Here is a 23,121-nt window from a genome sequence, read left to right as displayed (position 1 = left end):
AGTCTCTACCAGCTCCCTGCCTCCTGTGGGAACCGGCATTGCTTTTATGGGGAGGGAGCTGCTAACATGCAGTTCCCTCTCTGTAAAAGCTTCTGCTTCTAGCAAGCGAGAGCATTTTTTATGCTCTTGCTTGCTAGAAGCGGATCACAGTTTGCTATGGCTTGGTGGGTATTGTAAAGCTCCCACCAAGCCATAGCAAACAGCTATGTCATGCGGGTGGGCACCTTGAGAAATAGCAGGAGCTGGTCCTTGGGGGTGGCAGTCCCCAGGGACAGGTATGGCTCCAGGAGGGGGCCCGCGCTGGCCCCTTTTTTGTTAAAATTTCCCCCAGGGAGCTGGTTGTCCCCGGGGCTGCAGGGGGCAGTGCAGCCCCCCAGCATTCAATTTGACTTAAGCCCCAGGGAGGTGGTAGTCCCGGGTCTGGGTGGTCTGCACGGCCTCCACATTCTTTAATCTTAAAGCCAGTAGAGACAGCGGTGCTGAGAGGTTTAAGAGGCCCCCCATTAATAAATAAATAAGCCTCAAGTAGGCGATGGCCCTGGGGAGGTGTTGTTCCCAGGGACATCAAAAGAGCCCCTGGAGAGGGGGCGTATGCCCACTCCTTTATTAAAATGCCCCCAGGACCTGGCCCACCCGGTGGCCAATTCGAAACAAAGAGCGGGAGTCCTCACTTTGTTATAAAAAAATGTCAGCAGGATTTGTAGATAGAGCGCAACTCCCACTAAAGTTTTTTTTTACAAAAAATTATTTTGTGGCCCTGCGGGGTCTTTTTAGGACCCCCTTCCAAGAGGAATAGATGGTCAGGGTGTTTCTACCCTGCTGCCTATTCTTTTTTTAGCGTTTGTTTTTCTGACTCGGTTCTATCAAGTCACAAGATCAGGAGAGCTCCGCGCACCTAGATATACAACTGGAAATTTCTTTCAATAACTCTGCCCCTACTGAATGGATTTACACCAATTCACAAAAAGGCACTTCCCTGAACCAACATCTACCTTTCTGCCAAATATGGTGAAATTCCGTTCAACAGTTCGGGCTGTAGCTGTGTCTAAAGTTCCCATGTAAATTAACATGGGAAAATGCGTTCCTCTCACCCCCCTTCCCCCCTTTCTCGGCCCCGCTTGACGGATCACCCTAAACCTTTCAAGACAGTAGATGAAGTGAGTGACAAACTAGTTTTGAAAATCCTGCGAGGAATTATCAAACAAAGCCAGAGTTATTGGAAAATAAAAAAATGCTCTCCCTATGGAAACTACATCCTAAGTATAACTACCTACTGGCGAAACCATTAAGTAAAAAAAATAAAAAATATATATATATATATATTCCTCCGATATAATTAGTTGTACTAACTACATCTCGCGCGCCCGCATTCCACTGCTGATGATGTCACATATTACATCATTCATGACATGGTCAGTGACATCACTGATGGCATCTCAAATGACATCACTGATGACATCACTGATGACATCACCCAGTGAATGTGGTTTGGTTCGTTATTTAAATATGTATTATATATATGGCAATTTGCATTGAAGAATGAGGATATATAAATATAAATATCTGGATGGAGGATTTAGTAGCAGTGTGATTGACTGTTTACTTGACTAATTTATAGTGTCTCACTAAATATATTGGATAGTGACTAAACTGTGTAAATATCTGTATCACTTTGTAAGTTGTTGTGTAAACTGCTGCACCAGTTGGTTACTAGCTACGTGAAAGTCTATATTATTTATTGATTAGTTAACTGAGTATTTGTATGGGAGAGTGAATGTGTGTGTGGTTCCGTGGGGGGTGTGTGACTGCCCAAAGATGTGTGAATAGTTGATTCAGTAGGTATATGAAGTTAAAACTACATGTTATAACAGTTGTTTGGGTGAGTGAATATCTTTATGGGTGTGGTGATGAGCCAATACATGTCTCAATGGTACATGTCCAACAAACTAGGAAAATAAAAGCCAGTGTATGTGTCAGTTGTTGTATATAAATAAGTATATATATGTCTCAGTGATTGTATGAGTGACTGTATGGATAACTGTATACTTGTAATAGTGTTTTTATAACACACTAAGTATGATTTATTATCTATATGAATAGATGAAGTGGTGTTTTTATAAGTTTATAGGTAAGTAAAAGTAAGTATGATCCATTGTTTGCATAAGTGAGTAGGATAACTTCATAAGTGATTAGGATGTGTGCTGGTGTGTAATGTCGATATAGGTATATAAGTGATAGTGTTCTATTGATCATTGATAGCATGTATGAGTGAACCTATAGGTAAGTGATTAGATGTGTGTATAGATCTAGGAATCACTGAGTGGGTGTTTAGAAACTTGTATTGGTGTGTCAATGGTTTTAAATCTGGCACTCTGTATTTTACAGTGAGTGATGAAAGGTTATACTAGTGTATGATGAGGTGTAATTGATTGTCACGTGGATGATGCCATCAGTGATGTCATCAGTGATGTCATTTGAGATGTCATCAGTGATGTCACTGACCATGTCATGAATGATGTAATATGTGACATCATCAGCAGTGGATTGCGGGTGCGCGAGATGTAGTTAGTGCAACTAACTATATCGGAGGAATTTCAATGGTTTTGTTCGAGTGAAATGTCCAGCTAACTATAACACCCCTAAAACCTATTGTTTTTTCAGTGAATTTCTAAGGTTTTTTAAATGCTAATTCCTAACTATATCAGGCCTGAAACCTATGGTTTTTTCAGTGAATTTCAAAGGTTTTTTAAATGCTAATTCCTAACTATATCAGGCCTGAAACCTATGGTTTTTTCAGTGAATTTCAAAGGTTTTTTAAATGCTAACTCCTAACTATATCAGGCCTGAAACCTATGGTTTTTTCAGTGAATTTCAAAGGTTTTGTAAATGACAATTTTTTATGTATTAATTGTTATACTGATTTTTTTATACTGATTTACTACATTTTGTAAACTATTTATTTTTAGATATATTTTTCAATTATATTATAATTACTTTATACATTACAATACAAAATATACTTTCTCAGAATGAATTACTTTAGTTTAAATACTTGGCAAATAGGCAACAGACGTTTAAGTACAGTAGTTACAGTTGTTGTAATGGCCAACACAATTTCAAACACAAAGCAACATTGACCTCAATGTGAATTTCTAGTTAAATGCAATTAGTTACTTTATGGATTACTTTTCTAACCACAGGACTGGATCCTAGATTCAGTCCTTGGATATCTCCTGTAAACAGTTGAGTAAAAGCGCTTTGGTTACAGTAGTTATTTTTAAGGAATATTATTGTATTTTAAAAGTTGACACTTAGAACATTTTTCACATAGAATCACCAATGTTATCCTATGGCAAAAAATTCACTTAGCAGGTAAGTAGTGTTAGCGTTACTTTTTCTAACTCAGTGATGGATCCTGGATCCAGCACTGGCCAACCTCCTGTAAACATTTGAAAGAATGTGTTTAAGTCACACAGACGATTTTTTAGGAATATTTTTAGTTTCTGAAAATAGACACTTAGAAACTTTTCTGGTGAAAACCACACAATGGATTCCTATGGAAGGAAATACAAGTTAGTGGTAAGTACGCTTAGAATTACTTTTCAGAGTCAGTACTGGGCTAAAAGATGAGTAAATCGGAATTCATAGTTCGGCTGATTTTAGAGGAATATTTGTACAATGGTGAAGGAAGGGGGCGGGGCCTGAGGTGACATGTGCAAACACGCCCTGTGGCGTGTTTTAAGTTGGGGAGTTAATTCCTCTTCAATCCTGAGGTCCCCTGGGGGCCAACTAGCCCACCAGGTACCTCCAGTATGCACCAGGGAGCTGCATTGCAGAGAGGTGTTCAGAGGCCACACCCCTTTGTACAACACTCTGCAACACAGCTCCGTGGCGCTTACTGGAGGTACCTGGTGGGCTAGTTGGTCCCCAGGATTGAAGAGGAATTAATTCCCCAACTTAAAACGCACCGGGGCTGCAGGGGGGGGCCATGAGCCCCCCCGCATACCTTCAGATAAGCTCCGGGGGTGGCGGTCCCTGGGCCTGGGGGGTCCCTCTGGGCCCCCATTATAATATACAAATTGCCCCCGGGACTTGGCCCCCCTGGGGGCTAAATAAAAACGAAGCGCGAGAGCCCGCTCTTCGTTTTTTTTCCGTCAGCGGGATGCGCAGACCCTAAGCGCATCCCGCGATTTAAAAAAATATATATATATTTTTTGGGGCCTTGGGGATCCTTGTGGGACCCCCTGAGCAAGCCTAGGGGGTCAGGGTGTTTCTACCCTGCCCCCTTGTCGCGTTTTGCGCCTTTTGTTTTCGGTGTTCTTGTGCCTCGGTTCTACCGAGGCACAGGAACTACTCAACGGATTTACACCATTTAAGCAAAAGGCACGAGTCTGAACTGAGGACTACCTCTTTGCCAAATTTGGTGTAATTCCGTTCAGCAGCTCGGGCTGTAGCTGCGTCAACAGGTCCTATGTGAAAATGTATGGGGAAAATGCATTTTGGGACCCCCTTTTTTTCTTGGCCCCCGCTTGACGAATAAACGTGAAATTTTCAGGATAGGAGCGGACCGGAGCTGGCCAAATGTTTGGAAAATTTCGCGAAGATTCGTCAATCGGCGCCAACGTTATTCCAAAGAGAATGTTGCAGATTTCCTATGGAAAATATGTCCTAACTATATCTACCTACTGGCGACTGCCAGTAAGTAATATATATATATATATATATATATATATCAAAGCTACCAAGTACCCAACGTACGAGGAGCACTCGGGCCTCAGCTGCACACAAGGAGCCATTCATAGGGAAGCACGCCTCCACCACAACAATTCCTTTCACTGTTCAAACTGCCCTGGATGCCTGACGAGTTTCGAAGTGTCCCCACTTCTCTTCAGAGGCTTTGGCAGTTCAAGAAGAGCGCGTAAGGCACGAAGAAGTTGCCAGCTGAACATTTGCGCAACGTAAGGCACTACAAGTCCCATAAGCCCATCCAGGGCGTGCATCCATGCATTTAAGGGGGCGGTGCCTTACGCGCTCTTCTTGAACTGCCAAAGCCTCTGAAGAGAAGTGGGGACACTTCGAAACGCGTCAGGCATCCAGGGCAGTTTGAACAGTGAAAGGAATCGTTGTGGTGGAGGCGTGCTTACCTATGAATGGCTCCTTGTGTGCAGCTGAGGCCCGAGTGCTCCTCGTACGTTGGGTACTTGGTAGCTTTGATTTTTACGCGGCGACCCAGCCGCGGGAGGAGCACCACCCTAGAGAAGTGGGGACCACGCGGCCTTATCATTGGGCCGATATCGTGGGGCAGCAGCCTACGGATCTTGCACGAACCATGCACAGCGAGGCCCATCTGTGGGCTCGAAGAAGTTGCCAGCTGAACATTTGCGCAACGTAAGGCACTACAAGTCCCATAAGCCCATCCAGGGCGTGCATCCATGCATTTAAGGGGGCGGTGCCTTACGCGCTCTTCTTGAACTGCCAAAGCCTCTGAAGAGAAGTGGGGACACTTCGAAACGCGTCAGGCATCCAGGGCAGTTTGAACAGTGAAAGGAATCGTTGTGGTGGAGGCGTGCTTACCTATGAATGGCTCCTTGTGTGCAGCTGAGGCCCGAGTGCTCCTCGTACGTTGGGTACTTGGTAGCTTTGATATATATATATATATATATATATATATATATATATATATATATATATATATATATATATATATATCCACTTAAAAAACCATAGGTTTCAGGCACGTTATAGTTAGGAATTAGCATTTAAAAAACCTTGCAAATTCACTTAAAAAACCATAGGTTTCACACATGTTATAGTTAGGTGGATATTTCACTCGTAAAAAACCAATGAAATTCCACCGTTATAGTTAGTTCAGATAACTATAACTCGCGCGCCCGCAATCCAGTGCTCATGACGTCACATATTTCATCACTCATGACATGGTCAGTGGCATCACTCATGACATCACTGATGACATCATCCTTGTGATAGAGTGGCGGTCGCGCGAGTTATAGTTATCTACGTCATTTATCAGCCCCATTAGGTGCTTAATGATATGAATCATCTTATAATCTGTCCTTTGCTCATGATCTATCACTATAGATTTTATTTTTTGCTCCGGTTTCTTTCAACAGACGGAATATTTAATTGCAAGGCTGTTTGCTTTGAAGTCCAACTCTGGTAGAACTTCATTCCTCTTGTTTTATCAAATATAATTCTACCATGGGTCCTATTTAAAATTCCGCACTAAATTCCGATACTGTGATAATATTGACTGACACTGTCCAGAGCTGTGTTTCGGTTTGCCTTCATCAGAGACGCTTCTAAAAATGTCATTAGGTCACCTACAGTGCAGAATGTAGGTGAAGAGGGGCTTCTGTCTCCACAAGTTTCCTCCGCATCTTTCTCGAGTCCCTTTTCCTTTCCGGTTCCATTTTCACTTTCTTGCCTAACTCTCCTTTCCCTAACACAGACTTTTAGACTGCCTGTGCTCCAATACATAAATATTCACTAGCTTTCCGGTCATTTGTCGAGTGTCATTTATCAGCCCCATTAGGTGCTTGATGATATGAATCATCGCATAATCTGTCCTTTGCTCATGATCTATCACTATAGATTTTATTTTTTGCTCCGGTTTCTTTCAACAGACGGAATATTTAATTGCAAGGCTGTTTGCTTTGAAAACGTTCTTGGCTTGCCAGCCATATGGGAAAAACATGTGTCCGCTGTTCTGTGTTTTTCTTTATTTTGGCATGAAATAAATGTAGAACACAATATTACACAATGCATTTGGACTTTGTGATTTTTTTACCCTAGAAACTTACATAGATATGCATTTGACACAACTTGTCTGGTACAAAAATAATCCCTCACGGCCAGGGACCTGCTCTCTCCCGCTGCAGCTCTGCTGCTGTGCTGTACCACTGCCCTGTGCAGGCTCAGTGCAGGTAGGGGTTTGCACCCCGGTCCAGAGTGATTGTGCCTGTTTTCAGGTAACTGTGCTGCATTACTGTGCCCCTCATTTCAACAGATTTTGTCCTTATTGTGCCTTACTGTGACCTCTAGTTGCTATTGTGCCTTTTGTTTTTGCCGAATTGTACCCTCCTCTTGGTGGTTTTCACACTCTCCTCCTGCCGCTGCTGCCCCCGTGGCCCTGCCCCCCCGGCCGATCCCTGCTTCCGCCTCCCAGCTGTGCCTTCCTCCTCCTCCCCTATTTAATGGCAGCCACTGTGCAGCCGCGCAGCTGATACTCACAGTGGGTGTGCCACCGGCGTGCCAAAGGTGCGCCAAAAGCAAGCCCGTCTGCGAACCAACCGCGACCAGCACCAGGAACCCTGGATCTCTAACCATCCACCACTACGACTCAGCTACCCTCCTCGCACTCAACCCTGGGAGGAACAACAACTGCCAGCTATCCACGCCAAGCACCACCAACGGACAGTTCACCTGCAGTCACTGCCACCAGAATTTCAGCACCGTCAGCACCCCCCACGGCCACCACCCGTACACCGAACACCAACACCTCCGAAACCCTGAGGTGCATGCTCCTCAACATGCACTCTATGCACAGACGCACCGTCGAGATCTGGGACCTCCTCGACTCCCTCTCACCAGACGTCGCCTTCTTTACAGAAACCTGGACCAAAGTCTCCTCCGCCCCCGACAATGCCATCGCCATCCCCGCTGGGTACAAGATCCAGAGGAAAGACCGCCCAACTGCCCAGTAGGAGGACTCGCCATCGCACACAAGAGCTCCCTCAGACTCTCCACCTCCACCACTAACGACTCCCTCTCCACCACTGAACACCTTCACTTCCAGATCCAGACCAACCCGAGATCCACACTTCGCTGCACCCTCGCTAACAGACCCCCGGACCTCGCCCCTCATTCGCCACGACCATCGCCGACCTCATTGCACCCCATGCCATCGCCTCCATGGACTACATACTCATCGGAGACCTGAACTTCCACCTGGACCACCCGAGCTATCCCAATTCTACCACCCTCCTGGACAACTTGTCACCATGCCCAGCCATAATGCAGGACAAACCCTCCACCCCAACTTCGCAGGAGGTAACAGCATACACTTCAGACACACCATGCAACCCCCCCTGGATGGCCCACCACTGCGTACACTTCATCGTTGACAAACCCACCGTCCCCAAACATGCACCGTGCCCACCCAGAAGGAACTGGAGCAAAATCACTGAGGAGCAGCTCAACTCCGCCCTGAACCGCGACGCCTTCACCACTTCGACCGATGCCAACCTCGCAGACAAATAACTCCACAGACGGATCTCCAACTGCGCAGACGAGCTCACATACCTATGCAACCCTGACAGACAGTGCCACAGGAAGGCCACCTGGTTCACCACCGACCTTCAAGAATACAGATGCACCTGCAGACGTCTCGAGAAGAACTGGAGAAACAGCAAAACACCAGAAGATCGCACCACCTACAAGAATGCCATAATAGAATACCACCAACGCATCAGATCCACCAAAAGGACCTTCATCCATACAAGATCCTCGCCAACCCCAGCAACTCGGAGAACCTCTTCAGCGTCATCCAGGATTTCACCAAACCCCCTAGCGAAACCACGGACATCACCCCCTCCTAAGACCTCTGCAACAAGCTTGGATCCTACTTCCATCTGAAAATCAAGGGCCTCTAAGACCACTTCAATGACCAGACACCTGCCTCTGAAACCACCTCCATCCCCATCAATTCCAGCCAGCCCTCCTGGACCCCAGTCACCATCGAAGACACCACATCGACCATGAAAGGCATCCACTCAGTGTCCCCCACGGACTCCTGCCCACTGCACATCTACCACGGAGCCGCCATCGCTCCAGAACTATGATGCACCATCAACACCACCTTCAAGACTGGCACCTTTCCCAACAACTGTAAACGCACAAACGTCAGACCCCTGCTCAAGAAATCCTCAGCAGACCCCACGGACCTCAAGAACTACCGACCCATCTCCCTCCTCCACTTTGTGGCCAAAGTCACAGAGAAGATCGTCAATGCCCAGCTAACAAAATTCATCGAAGAAAACTCCATCCTCAACCCCTCCCAATCTGTATTCCGCAACAACCACAGCACCAAGACCATTCTACTCGCTCCCACAGATTACATCCGCACCCTCCTCGACCAAGGACACACCGCGGCCCTGATCCTACTCAACCTCTCTGCAGCATTCTTCACCGTCTCCCACGGCACACTCACCGCTAGACTCCCCAACGCTGGCATACAGGGAACTGCCCTCAACTGGATCCACTGCTTCCTCACCGGCAGAACCCAAAGGATCAGACTACCACCCTTCCTCTACGAACCCACGGGAATCAACTTCGGAGTACCCCAAGGATCATCGCTCAGCCCCACGCTCTTCAACATCTACATGGCCCCCGTTGCCGCCATAGTCAGACAGCACGGACTCAGCATAGTATCCTACGCCAATGACACCCAGATCATCCGCTCCCTAACCAAGGACCCCCTCACCACCAGAGTCAGCTTCCAGGAAGGAATGAAAGACATTGCATGCTGGATGAGCTGCAGCTGCCTGAAGGTCAACTCCGAGAAGACAGAGGTCCTGGTCCTTGCACCCTCCCCCTCTGCATGGGACAACACCTGGTGGCCCACCACCCTCGGCAGCCCTCCCACCCCCACGGACCATGCCCGAAACCTTGGCATCATACTCAACTCCGCCCTCTCCATGACCCGACAGGTCAACGCCGTCACCTCCAGCTGCTTTAACACCCTCTGCTTCCTCCTTAAGACCTTCAAATGGATCCCCCCGAATCAAGGAAGACCGTCACCCACGCACTCATAACCAGCAGACTGGACTATGGAAACATCCTCTATGCCGGGATCAACAAGTCTGTGCTCCACAAACTCCAGACTATACAGAGCACAGCAACCAGACTCATCCTCGGCATCCCTCAACATGAACACATCACCCAACACCTGCGTAACCTCCACTGGATCCCCGTTGAGAAGAGAGTCAACTTCAAGATACTCACCCACGCCTACAAATGCCTCCACAACACCGGACCCCAATACCTCAATGAGAGAATCTCCTTCCACATACCCAAGAGAAACCTCCGATCCGCCGACCTCACCCTCGCCAAAACCCCACGCATCCACAGAGTCAGAACAGGTGGAAGAGCCTTCTCCTACATCGCGGCCAAGACCCAATCGACATCAGACTTCCCCCCCTCTCTGAACATCTTCAGGAAGACACTCAGGATCTGGCTCTTCGACTGAGTGGAGTTGTCTACTCCCACCCTGCGCCTTGAGACCCTCACGGGTGAGTAGCGCACTTAAAATCCCCCCAATTGATTGATTTGATTGAATCTCTCCAATTTAGTGCATCCAGGGTGTAGCTACCTGACAGGTGCATGCTCCATAAAGAATGTCTGTTTGTGCGTGAACCCCAGCATTTCACCCCTCCTAGAACATAATCAGTCTTTACCTTTTATGGAGTTTTTTAAATATCCGAATTGGTTTAAATCTCTTTTGGTTTGATAAGGGAAAAGTTATACATTTGGAAATTCAACTAAAGTCAAAATCAGAAACTGAAAACCTGCAAAATTCGTTGGGCCTTGATCACAAACTTTGATGTGTTCACTAGTCACTTGACTTCTGTTACCCTAGAGGTATGTAGTGCTATACAAATCTCAAAGCAAAAGGAAAGGGGGACTAGGAGCCAAATAAAGGTCCAGCACCTAGGCTCCAAAGGCAGTAATCCAACAGGGAAGGTACTGTTCCTATCAGAATAATAGGAGGAGAGGCAAAATGGTGGACGAAACATGGAGAGGGAATCCTAAGGATTATTTCTTGTTGCGCTCACACATCACTGAGATGTTATATTTCATCATTTTGCGTTGCTTCTTGTAGGGCCGGTGCTGCAATGCCCTACGGGCCTCAAGGAGGGTCGCTTTGGTGAAGATCTTCTATTGTTTATGCTGTATGTTGGAGGGTGCAAGTATGAGGGCATTCTAAACGTGTGGGATGATTCTGTATATAGGAGTGAGGAAAAATAAGAAAACACTGTCTAGGATATACCAAACATTTTTTTTAAATGTGACAGTTCTCCTGGTAGGATTAAAAAAATGTAATGTGGTTGGGGCTACAGTAGGGGCGAAATGTACCCAAGTAGCTTCAAATCTGTGGGTAGTTAGGTCAGGTCAATATGTTTCACGCTCAACAGTCTAGAAAGGATCCACGGCACTTCTTCAGGGCCAAACAAGGGAGGTAGTGAACCTACTGGACACCTGTATCTTGATATGTACTGTAGGTATTCCCCATAAAAGAGTAGGAAGAAACAATAAGCTTAGATTCTGCATATCTGGTATAATATATCATCAGGATACCAGAGTGTCGCCCATGGTAGACAGGCTCCTGCTGTGGTTGACACTAAATAGTTGCCGAATTGTGGGAAATTTGAAAGACAGACTAATACACACAACACAGCAAGCGAGTAGACAGACAAGGTCCAAAAAACCTGTAATTAAAACCTGTGCAAGTGCCTCACAATGTATCGCCGTGTGACTGGTGATCTTAAGTTTGAACAGGGGATCTTACCCTTAGCATTGATCAAAATGGTCCCATAAACTGGAACAGAGGTTAGAGCACAGCCGCTAACTGTAATGTTTTTAGTATGTCTAATTATTATTATTATTTTTTTTATTGGTTTTATTATTTCAAAATGACAATAGAAGTAAAGTCAGCAAAAGTGCTCAATTTACATTTCCATATTTATATACTTTACACAGTCTTAGCATTGATTACTTCCAAATACCATAGAGCGCAGCATATAAACCAAGCCTATTATAACCCCTGCATGGGGGCAGCATTGATAGGGAAGGGGTGAAAAAACTATTATTCGGGCATAAAATTGGGTTTGTGGCGTATCAGAAATGAGTAAGTCACAAACATCAGTTCAACTTAAGAGCTGTACTGAGTTGTGAGGTCCCGCCTGTGTGTCTGGTGTCCAACTCCTCATAGTGTTCCCATCGTGAGTGAGTTTGGTGGGGCAGTTGTGTCACTAAAGTTTTGCGACAGTCTTGTGATTGCAGAGGATATGCCGCAGGGTGGGGGAATGTCTAAATCTTTGTTGCTACAATTTCATATACTTCCTAATGACACCCACTCTTAAAGCACTATAGATCCATTTTTATTAAGTTTTACAAGTTTTGATTACACAGAAGACACTTCTGATGCGATGTTCACATACGTTTTTCTTGCAGGAAAACTATTTGCACGAGGAAGTATCAATAAGAATGAATCTTAGAACAAGGTCGGCATTACTGAAGTTAAATCACGACAACCTACTGAAAATTACCACAATCATCAAAGACTGTTTATCAACGAAACTGGTAAGTGTAAAGTAAGAGTATTTACAGTTCTTTTGTTAACTTAACATAGTGCTTGACTCAACAGAAGGAGCTAAGAGGTGTCATGGTTTATGCACACCTTTAGAAACCATAGAGATATACATCCCACACATTATTCATATAAATTAACAAATAAGAAATAGCCAAAAGTGATTTCCAAATTGACTGCTGCCTTGAATATAAAAAATAATTGTAAACATAATTTTACTCAAGCATAGATTTAAAAACATCTCTTTATAAATGACATTTCCCTAACTAAACTCCATTCCGGCATTCAAAAGCATCACATGAAGGGATATGACCCATCCTTATCTGCAAACGATCTGCATCTTAGTTAGTGGTGTCGGTGGTGGTGGCATTGGTGATATTGGTGGTGGTGGTATTAGTGGTGGTGGTTGTGATATTGGTGGTGGTATTGGTGGTATTGCAGGTGGTATTGGTATTGGTTTTGGTGGTGGTGGTAGTGGTTTTGGTGGTGGTGGTATTGGTGGTGGTACTGGTAATGGTACTGGTGGTGGTATTGGATTGGTGGTGGTAGTGTTGGTGGTGGTGGTAGTGGTATTGGTGGTGGTATTGGTGATAGTGGTGGTATTGGTGGTGGTGTTATTGTTGGTGGTATAGGTGGTGGTGGTATTCATGGTGGTATAGGTGGTGGTGGTATTCATGGTGGTGGTGTTATTGGTGGTGGTGGAGGTCGCGGTATTGATGGTGTTGGTGGTGGTATTGGTGTTGGTATTTTTGGTGGTGGTATTGGTGGTGGTGGTAGTGGTATTGGTGGTGGTGGCAGCATTGGAGGTGGTATTGGTGGTGGTATTGGAGACGGTGGTGGTGGTATCGGTGGAGGAGGTGGTATTGATGGTGGTGGTATAGGCGGTGATGGTGGTATTGATGGTGGTGGTATTGGTGGTCGTGTTGTAACTAAAACAGGCTTTTGAAAACAAGCCGTGAGGTGGCTTTAGTACAGATGACATGTAACACAGATGTGCTGTTGTCAGAATCAGCCCATTAGCACAGGATTATGTGCTACCTGGAATTCACATGACTTAATTTGCTAATCATTTCAAAATCCATTGTCGTTCAGGGGTTGAAACAGACACAAGATAATTGCTGGGTTAAGGTGATAGAAAACAGGTGCCCTTGTTACGAGGGCGGCCGTGCTGCTTAAAAAAACACAAGTGGTTTCAGCTGAAGCAGCGCATGTCCGACCTGCAGTAAGAGAAACTCAATAAAGTAAATAGTGCTTACAGACTAAATAACAGGTCCTGTGTAACAACTGAAGTAAAAGGACCAGTCACCATGTGAGGGTACAAATGAAGACAAGGCCGTACTGAGGAGGGACTAAAAAGCCTATTAACGAATCGGAAGGCAGCATTTATGGAAGACGTTGACACAACCCAATGAAAAATGTGGGAGGAGAGTGGGCGCGGCTTTTCTCCCGTACTCTACTACAACAGTTTTGCAGAGCGAGCAGCGCATGCGCACTGCCACTAGGCTCGACCTAAAAATGACATAAGTACATAGAAAGAATAATCGGTCATTTATGCAGCTTAGAAAACGTAGCCATGTTAGGACTTGTATCGAGAAGGGAGGGGGTTGAGGTGGGCCACAACCAAAGGCAAGCCGGTGGTGTCATAGCCCACCCTCATGTAGCATGAGTTCAAACTATGCTGCCTGCGCCTACAAATTATAGAAGAGTCCATGGGCTTCAATGAGGGTGGGTAAAGTCACTGACTGTCCATTCACTTTGGGTACTTCGAGCATCTGAAATTACCAATAGAATCACAACATAATCTATCATGGGAGAAGCGGTTCCCGGTGTGCAGTCAACCAAACTGCGACAGTCTTTCTTCCAACATATGGGCTCCTGTGCATTTATTATTTCCTATGCACTTACTATTAAAAAACAGTGTTCTGTTGCACAATATACAGGCAACAGAGTTGTGTAAACAGATGCACTGATTAACAAAAATTGGAACAATAATATATATATATTTTTATTTGTAAATGTCCATATTTCAGATACCTTACATTACAATCATACTGCTAACACCAGTGGCCTTTGTTTTATGAAAGACAAGTGTTTCTTTTTTTCATTTTTCATGTAAGTCAAATTATTTTTGATGATTTTATACCAGTGCTAAATAAATAAAAAGACAGTTAATCATTTGGATGGAATAAGAACACTCATGGGTAAGAACTTGGCTGATAATAATAATGTGATGATCAATAACGTAATAAGTTAGATGGGATCCAATTAGCAAATTGTATAAATAAGCAAAATAAACAGGATAGAAAAGTCAAACCATTTAGGAGCAGATTTATCAAAGGTTTGCGGTGGAGCAAAGTCAAAAAATTGACACAACGGGTGCAAAGTATTAATAAACTATGTAGTTCTCATCGCAAAACTGCTTTTTGACTGAAATATTGACTTAAATTAACAACAAATATTGCTACTCTGCCTTAATTAAGCATCAAAAGGGCATCCCATGGGTGGTATATGAGCATTCCCATGCTACCATCCATGGTTCTTGATGCAAGCCCCGTCTACTAGCACTTATACACCATTGGTGGTTGGTGACATATAAAAATGGTGAGGCGAGCAAAGTGAATATTTTCACAAAAACTGTGAGACTCCAGCAGTGCCTTTAGGCTCAACTTCCAAGCTCCCAAACGTGACTTGTTAAGTGGGGTTTTTTTTCTTCAGTTTATAACAGACCACGACTCAAAGCTCTGGAGTTGAGGCCGAATGCAGTGCGAGTTTCTCACAGTGCATGAGTCAAAAATGAAAACACAGAATTCAGAGTATGCACTTAACAATCAGCCTTTTGTGTGAACTCGACCTGAAGGTATTGAGTGCTTTAAATAAGCACCAGTTACACAGTTTTACCTTCAATTTTTATGGGCACCAGGGAGATTAAGTAATTTGCCCAGAATCACAGGATGTTAAACGGCACCGAGACTCGAACCTGCTTCCCTAGCTCCAAAGTCAGCAGCTCTGGCAATTACGCCACACCCTCTTACCTATAAAGAAACAATCTCCACGGAAAAATAGCTAACAGACAGGAATGCAACTTATGCAGTAACTAAATCAATGACATGTCATGCATTACTTTAAGACTTTAAGACTTTATTATCATGAAAACTGAAACGTTTACTTACCCATCAGCTGCAGCACATCCTCAATGTTCTTCAGTCCGTGGCTCTGATGCCTTCTTCTTTGGTGATAGATATGTTGGAGGAGACTGTATTCTACATAGCAGTCATTGTTAAGAGTGTTGCAATGGCATTGTCCTTTAGTTGAGCTTTTGAGGTAATAAAGAACCTGCATACTCTTTTCTGCGATTGATTCTTAGGTGGCCTGAGTTGTGGAAGAATGCACCCCAATTTATTTATGGCCCGATGTTTACTCTACCCTGTTCTGACAGAACCTTAAGTTGTGCCCCAACAAGAGAGATCCGCTGAGAGCAATCCAGGGTTCAAATGTATATGCCTAGTGACTTAAGAGGCGTTACCACTGATGCATTAAATCTGTCTCACTGCATCTCAGGTGTGGCTTATGTCCCTGTAGTTTATATTATGGAACTCCCCGTCTGCCTGCATGGGGAACCAACATAGGTTTTGACCCCTTTTTACATTGGCTGAAACCTTCCAAGTAATCTGCTCACAGAAAGCAGGTAAGGCCCCTGGCCCTGACAAAATCCCTGGGGATCTCTTTAGGTCTGAGCTCACTGTCTGGGCCCCATATTTAAATCACGTGGCTAATACTTTCATGGCTGGTGCCCAAATTCCTTATTCCTGGAAAGGAGTAGAGATAATATCTATTCATAAAAGGGGCTGTAAATCAGATTCAGGTAACTGCTGCCCCATAAGTCTTATTGACACCACTCAAAGCATCTCCTGCAAACAAATACTTGATCGTCTCCTTGACTAGATGGAAGAAAAAATTATCCTCTCCCATTTTCAGGCTGGATTACGTACCAAGACAAGAATGGTTGATCAAGTTTTTAGATTTTTGTTTTTGAAGTGGAAGGTAGTGGAATTTAGCGGAGGCAGCCTCTATGTGGCCTTTGTCGACCTACAGTTGGCTTTCAATATGGTCCCAAGAAAAAAGCTTTGGTCCACCTTAAGGGAATTGGGCCACCCACCCCCTCTATTGAACATTATAATTCACCTACACACAGATAACTTTGCACAGGTGTTGATATTTTTTGAACTGTGTTATTGGCCCACCTGTTTTGGGGGATGTCAAAACCCCAGCTTTATTATTTGCAGATTTCACCCTGCTGGTGTTCAAAACCCCAAAAGGGTTAGAAAGTGTATTAAATAGATTCATGTTGGTTTGCTTTAAACAGGAGTTACCAATAAACGCTTCCAAAACCAAGTTTATGGCAATTCATCCTCATAGACACTTTAGAGGGGTTATAAGGCTAGATGATGTGGACCTTGAGAGAGTCTCAGACTTTACTTATTTGGGAATTTGCCTATCTAGTAGTAATTCTTGGGCAGGCCAGATCTTAAAGAATATGCTCCTGCTATCCTGCAGGGTGGCAGCTATATTGAAATTCATAAGTAACATCTCCATATACTCTACCTCTCTCCTTCTTGAAACATGCAGAGCCCAATCGGTGGCTGCCGCAACCTATGGTGTGAAATTATGGGGCTACCGTATTATTGTTCCCTTAGGAGTGGTTGAAAATAAATTCTTGAGAGTGGCCCTAAAACTCCCCAAAACCACTCACTTGATTTTTACACATGACCTGGACATGCAATCGATCACTTCCGAGGTTAGGTTGAAACTGGTTTTATATTGAGTAAGGAGCTACTTCATTACAGGAACGGCCTGAGAGATATACTGGAAAAATAAACATTATGAGCAACACTCCCATGGTTTAAATATGTCCGAAAGATCTTTTCCTCCCCAGGCCTGACTGATTACTGGACCTAACCTTCCAGAATGGCCAAGTCTCATTTTTAGGAGAGTGAAGATAGAGCCCTGATACAGTCTCAAAATCCCAGTTTTCTCATAGACAGACTCCTGGAGATGAAACCAGTGCCTGGATTCAAGCCCTTTATGGATTCGATTGAGCTGCTCTTTACTAAAGCTCTTTACATCCAATTCAGACTGGGCGCCCTTCTACTTGCCAATTTTACTGCCAAGTGGAAGAGCCCGGCTGATGGGAGTAAAATCTGCCAAGACTGTCGTAGTGCAGAGTGAACTTATAAGCATCTTTTATTCTTCTGTCCAGCGTTTATCCACCAGAGCAAGTGCTGGATAGTGCCCCTATGCAGGAATTTAGGAGTCCAGCAGTGGAAAGTTGCATTAAGAATTTGTAGATTTGAGACTTCATCTTATATAACATTCTCTATTGCAAAATTCCTCAAAAGTGTCTGGCCCATCAGATCCAAGCTTCTCCGTCACAGGAAATTCTGATTGAGCTATTTCTGTATTGGTTGTGGGTTTTTGGATTCATTTTTTCTTCTTTACCTAAAATGTCATTGATTATTCTTAAGGATTTTAGTCCGCATGTTGCATGTTTTAGTTACTTGATACTATTATTGCTCTTATCGTGCAACTTTTATGATTCTTTTTTTAACATTGTTGAACAAATGGACTTTAAGCACTTTAGGACGAGTCACATTTATGAATTTTTATCTTCTTCTATTACATATTTCGGAACTATTTTTAATTATGAAGTATTGTAAAAATGTATGATGATCGTTTGCTTTTAAGGTCTACGACCGAAATAAATTGATTTATAATGATGATGATGATGACAGACCCTCTAAGAGACTCCAGACTGAAAATCACCTTATAAATCAGCAGCATTCAAGCTGCAGTCCAAGAGGTTTTGCACGACTCGAATGGGAAAAGAAGTGGCTGTGCCCAAGATCTGAGGTCAGCGTGGAGCGACTGAGCTCCAGTAGCCCTGACACATATCTTATCTAGAAGCAAATGCAGATAACTAAGCGGGCAGATCAGGAGCTAAGCAAACCTTTGGTTAGAACTCATTTTTTGACAAAAAAAACTATTCACATTGAGCCATACTTGGTACTGGTGAATAAGCCTTTCTATCGCTGGCTCCTACTAGGTTCCATTTTAACGTGATTCATTTTTCACTGGGGAATTTTCCGGAGTGGTGTAAGCCTGAGGATGCAGAACCTTGTCATTGTGACAACTTCTCACCTCAGGATACCCTACACTTTATTATGTTTTGTCATTTTTATACTGACATCTGCATGAAATTTTTGTTACCCATTCTGAGAGGTAGGGGTTTTTCACAGGTTAGACCAGCGCTAGTTTACCTACAGATGTTGTGTAACAGAGGGGATGTATTTTATATTGCATGTTGCTTAGTTGCTGCCGTGAGGCTTAAGAAAAACAGGAACCTTATGATGAATACCGCTTAGATTAGGCTTACGCAAATTTTAAATTTAGAAAATTTGCACAGAATGACCTCATAAGTGATACTGTTTTTATATATTATATTTAAAATGTCTGTTTTGTCTGTGTATTGTTGTGTATTGTATTTTTATGAGGTTTAAGAAAAACAGGAACCTTATGACGAATTTTGTTAGGTTCATGGAAATTTTAAATTTGGAAAATTTGCACATGATGAATTCTTAAGTGATAGTGTTTCTTATATATTATATTTACATGTCTGTATTGTCTGTGTATTGTTGTGGATTGTACTTTTATGATTTTAATTAATCGAATAAAGTGGATTGATTGATTAATTGAACTAAGCGGGTTTTTACAGCGGCTGGCTTCATGACACCCACCTGTAAAAAAAAAAAAAAGGACAGGGAACCAAGGAGGACGTGTCTGGTCCGTTGAGAGCATGTGTACCCGCCACTGGGAGCATCTTCAGGGACAAGGCTTGTTTGTCAGCTGCCAGGTCTTGAGACAACAGAGATGAGGGATCTGAACTGAGGATCTTGCACCCTCGCAGGAGGGCATGGGCTGAAGGATAGGAAATGCACCATGGTGAAAATGGGATGGACCTGCGACTACCTTTGAGCCGTTGGGCACAATATATCAAAAAATAGGTGAAAGGCCATTAACAGAAGGCACCAGGCAATCATTTTGAACTGTGAGCTATTATTTAATGGAAGATTGAGGCGACCGCTTACACTACGTTGATAGGAAATTTAAACTGTAAAAGATCAAGATGCACACAGCCCATAAAGCAGCATGCCCCTCTGAAATAACCTGTTGCTCACATGAAACCACTGCCACAAAATCCAGTTATTAGTCATTACCGTTCGAGCTTGGTCAGATCATGTCCGACTCCGAGCTCGAGGGCCACTCCCACAGCCAACTCCTTTAACAAATTCAGATGCTGCACTCATGCTGTTAATAATGGTAAGCTGCATGAGAGAAGCACCAGAATTGGTCTGAGCGGGGCTGACTTGATGCTCCCTCAGGCACTAGGGGCTTGTGCCTGCTCTGCACCCAGCTGTCTAACACAGGTTTGAAGTGTGCATGTTGGGCTGTCCATTGCAAGACAGCCGGCCAGTCCAACATGCGCACTTTAAACGTAAGTGGCCACCACTTCTCCCTGCCAATCAGCAACAATGGCCCATTGGCCCCTCAGACTCAGCTTGGGCTGAAAGAGAAAAACTAAAATGGTAATAAAGTCGTTTTCTTATCATTTTATTTTTCATGCTTTCTACACTCCCAGCAGGGGGACAACGCTCCTCCACCCTTATCGATTAACTGCTGCTGTTGTGCACAGGGCTTTGCAACAAAAAATAATGTCTCCTTAAGACAGGCATTAACTTGGAGAAATCTTTAAATTTCTCCAAACCTTTTCAAGCTTAAAAAGGTTTAAAGTTAATCCAAACATAGTTTTTATACTTAAAGTTTACTCTGCCAGTACTATGCTAGACTCATACAGTCATCTTTGTACTATGATCAAAAGGTGTGTGTGTGTGGTTCTAGGCACTTTTTAAGAGAGCCAGCACTAGGGAAGGGAGAAGAAGTGCCATATGTCTGTGCTATGATGCTGTTCTTCTACCTCCTCCTATTGCAACGCAGCAACTTTGGTTCCTGCTACTTACATGTGTTTCCAGCTGCTTCAGGGATGGACTCTATATATATCTTACCATCTGTCTTTGCCCAAAATGCGGACAATCGTTTTTGAACCTTGAACTAGTTATAAATATTTTTGTTGCTAACCGTACAATGGGCGTTTTTTTTTTAATGAGCTTTTCAATCCACTTTTTACAACGAAATACACCGCAGATTTTTTCATTGAAAAAAGATGAATAACAATTTGTTATACATGTCACTACGAACAGCGGCAAATATAAATCCTGGTTTAGCAGCATTATTCCAAATACATTAGTGTAAGAAGAGAATACAGTAAATGACTCACAGCTGATAAATATAGTCTTATTAATAGGAGGCATCTTCAAATGGAACATTTTTTTCCTTGAACCCGGGGTTATAAACTTTCATATACAAAAGACCCCAAACCAGATATTATACATCTAACAGCAGATAAAATAATTCCAGAGAAGTATTTAGAGTCCCCTGACCACTAAGCAATAAATGGCATATGCATAAAACTCAGGAAGGTAAGAGGAGTCCAAGACACATTATGTACTAACAGGCTAACTGCGGCCTTTGTTACCTTTCCTCCTAATGAATTCCTGGTGCATCGGCGCTTCCATCCAATTAGTAAGTGACACCCAGATTCTGGCTCCCCACTGCTGCTTCTTTCGACCTTTACACTTATATAAATTAGTTTTCATATTATAAATTGCTAGTAATCTTGATCTCCACATTGAAAATGTTGAGCAGGCAGAATTTAACCATTCTGACGCAATGCATAGACAGGAAACTGCCATAGCAATCAATAATAAATATGCTTCTCTTCTTGCTACCTCATTAACTTCCGAGCTTTCACTCACCCTCAGAATCATCATTACCGGAGAGAACCGAACCTGCCCACCCATGATAGACCCCAAAAACGTCCCAATGTCCTGTTTCAATGATTCCAGTTTTGGCCATGCAAAAAACATGTGAACAATCTCGGCCTGCACTGAGCCACGTCTGTTACATTTGCCACCAAACCTGACACCCCACTTGGCCACCCTTGCCGGAGTGTGGTACAGATTGAAGACTATCTTAAAATGTTGGCTTCTTAAGCTCTCCTTCAATAAAACTTTATTACCCAAGTTAAATGATTCCTAGAGATAAAGCTCCTCAACGCAAAGCCTAGCCTCCCTCTTAGAGGTTTGTATTTCCAAATCATTGCACTGACCCTGCACCAGTACATCATAGATTAAGCCAATTCTATCTTGCCATCTCATCGCCTCAATCAAGGGAATCTTAGCCACTGAAATTAATTCATTTTTCATTTTAAAGGAAAGATCCAGTATCTTAAGAAATCTTAAAAATTCACTCTTAGCCAATCCAAAAGCCTCCTGTAGATCTGTATAGAAATGGAGTTGGCCATCTAAAAATAAATCCCTTAACACTGTAAGTCCCTTCAACACCCACCAATCCATAATCATATCCTGAAAAACAGGTGGGAAAATCGACGAGGCTGATAATGGTGAATAAAATTTAAACCTAGGAATACCTAATCATCGCTTAATCTGGCTCCAGACCTTATATGCTGCTCTTAAGACCTTGAACCTGGTCTTCTTATAGTAGCTAGGTTAAATATTTTTTTACAAGACATGCCCCAGCTTCCACTCCCAGAATCACCTCATAAATTATTGGGGATTCTGCTAAATTATTTTGACTCGCTCTATCTGTAATTAAAATACCCATATGTTGTAGCATGCACGCCCAATAATGCAGAGTTACTTTAGGAACCACCAATCCTCCTCGCAAATGCAGTAGAAACATATATGTAGCTGCTCTCCTTGATCTCCTATTCCCCCACAAAAAAGCTAAAACATGTACTCTCCAATTTGGACAGCCAATGTTTAACTGATTTTCAATGGGACGGTCCTAAACATATTTAGCACATTTGGAAGAATAGTCCTTTCCAATACTTTGCACCTCCCTAAAAGCAAGAGATGTAGATGGTCAATTCTATCAAGATCATGTTCAATTTTATGCAATAGTGGAGCCATATTCTATTCAACTAGGCTATCCAAGGCTGCCATAATCTTAACGCCCAGGTATACAGCATCTGTTATCACTCGTTGGTCTCTAATTCCTGTTCCCTCCGTGCACAGCACTTGGGTCTTTCCCTCTTTCAATCTATATCCTGAGCATTTCCCAAACTGCCTGTCGTGATCTTCAATTTCAGGGAGAGCCACAGAAGGATCACTAGTGACCACCATGATATCATCTGCATACGCTAGTACTTTGTACTCTATTTGATTAACAATAACTGGCCTAATACAGGGGTTATTCTCCAACTTTGTTATAAATGGATCTAGATAAAGAGCAAATAATAACAGCAATCATGGACAGTCCTGCCGAGTGCCTCTTGAGATCTGTATATTATCTAACTCTAGCCCATTATTTGTAGTGTGCTCTTGGGCTTTATGCAAGGCCTTAACAGCCTTCATAAAGTTTCTGTCAAACCCTTTCCACTCTAATAATGCCCATAAAAATTTCCATGAAACACGGTCAACAACCTTTTCGGCATCTAATAAAATGAAACCCAACAATGTCTTAAAGACTTCGGCTGTGTTGAACAAGGTAATCATCCTCCTAGTGTGGTCTACTGTGCCACACCCAGGAATAAAGCCATG

The 23,121-nt window shown here is 43.4% G+C and overlaps 1 protein-coding gene across 6 annotated transcripts in view; it reads left to right on the top strand.

The window, feature by feature from the left end:
• The window catches only part of LOC146867157 (uncharacterized), a 1,274,092-nt gene that overhangs the window by 1,082,384 nt on the left and 168,587 nt on the right, over nt 1–23,121 (top strand). For all 6 annotated transcript variants that reach the window (XM_085603699.1, XM_085603695.1, XM_085603693.1 and 3 more), the window contains one exon: nt 12,253–12,381. In XM_085603699.1, coding sequence (XP_085459825.1) covers nt 12,253–12,381 — 129 coding nt within the window. The remainder of the gene's footprint in view (nt 1–12,252; nt 12,382–23,121) is intronic.

The sequence above is a fragment of the Triturus cristatus genome, chromosome 1_2, assembly GCF_964204655.1.
Source record: "Triturus cristatus chromosome 1_2, aTriCri1.1, whole genome shotgun sequence".
Classification (NCBI taxonomy): Eukaryota; Metazoa; Chordata; class Amphibia; order Caudata; family Salamandridae; genus Triturus; species Triturus cristatus.
Note: the sequence above shows the minus strand (reverse complement) of the source record. Positions and strands in the feature narration are given on the sequence as shown.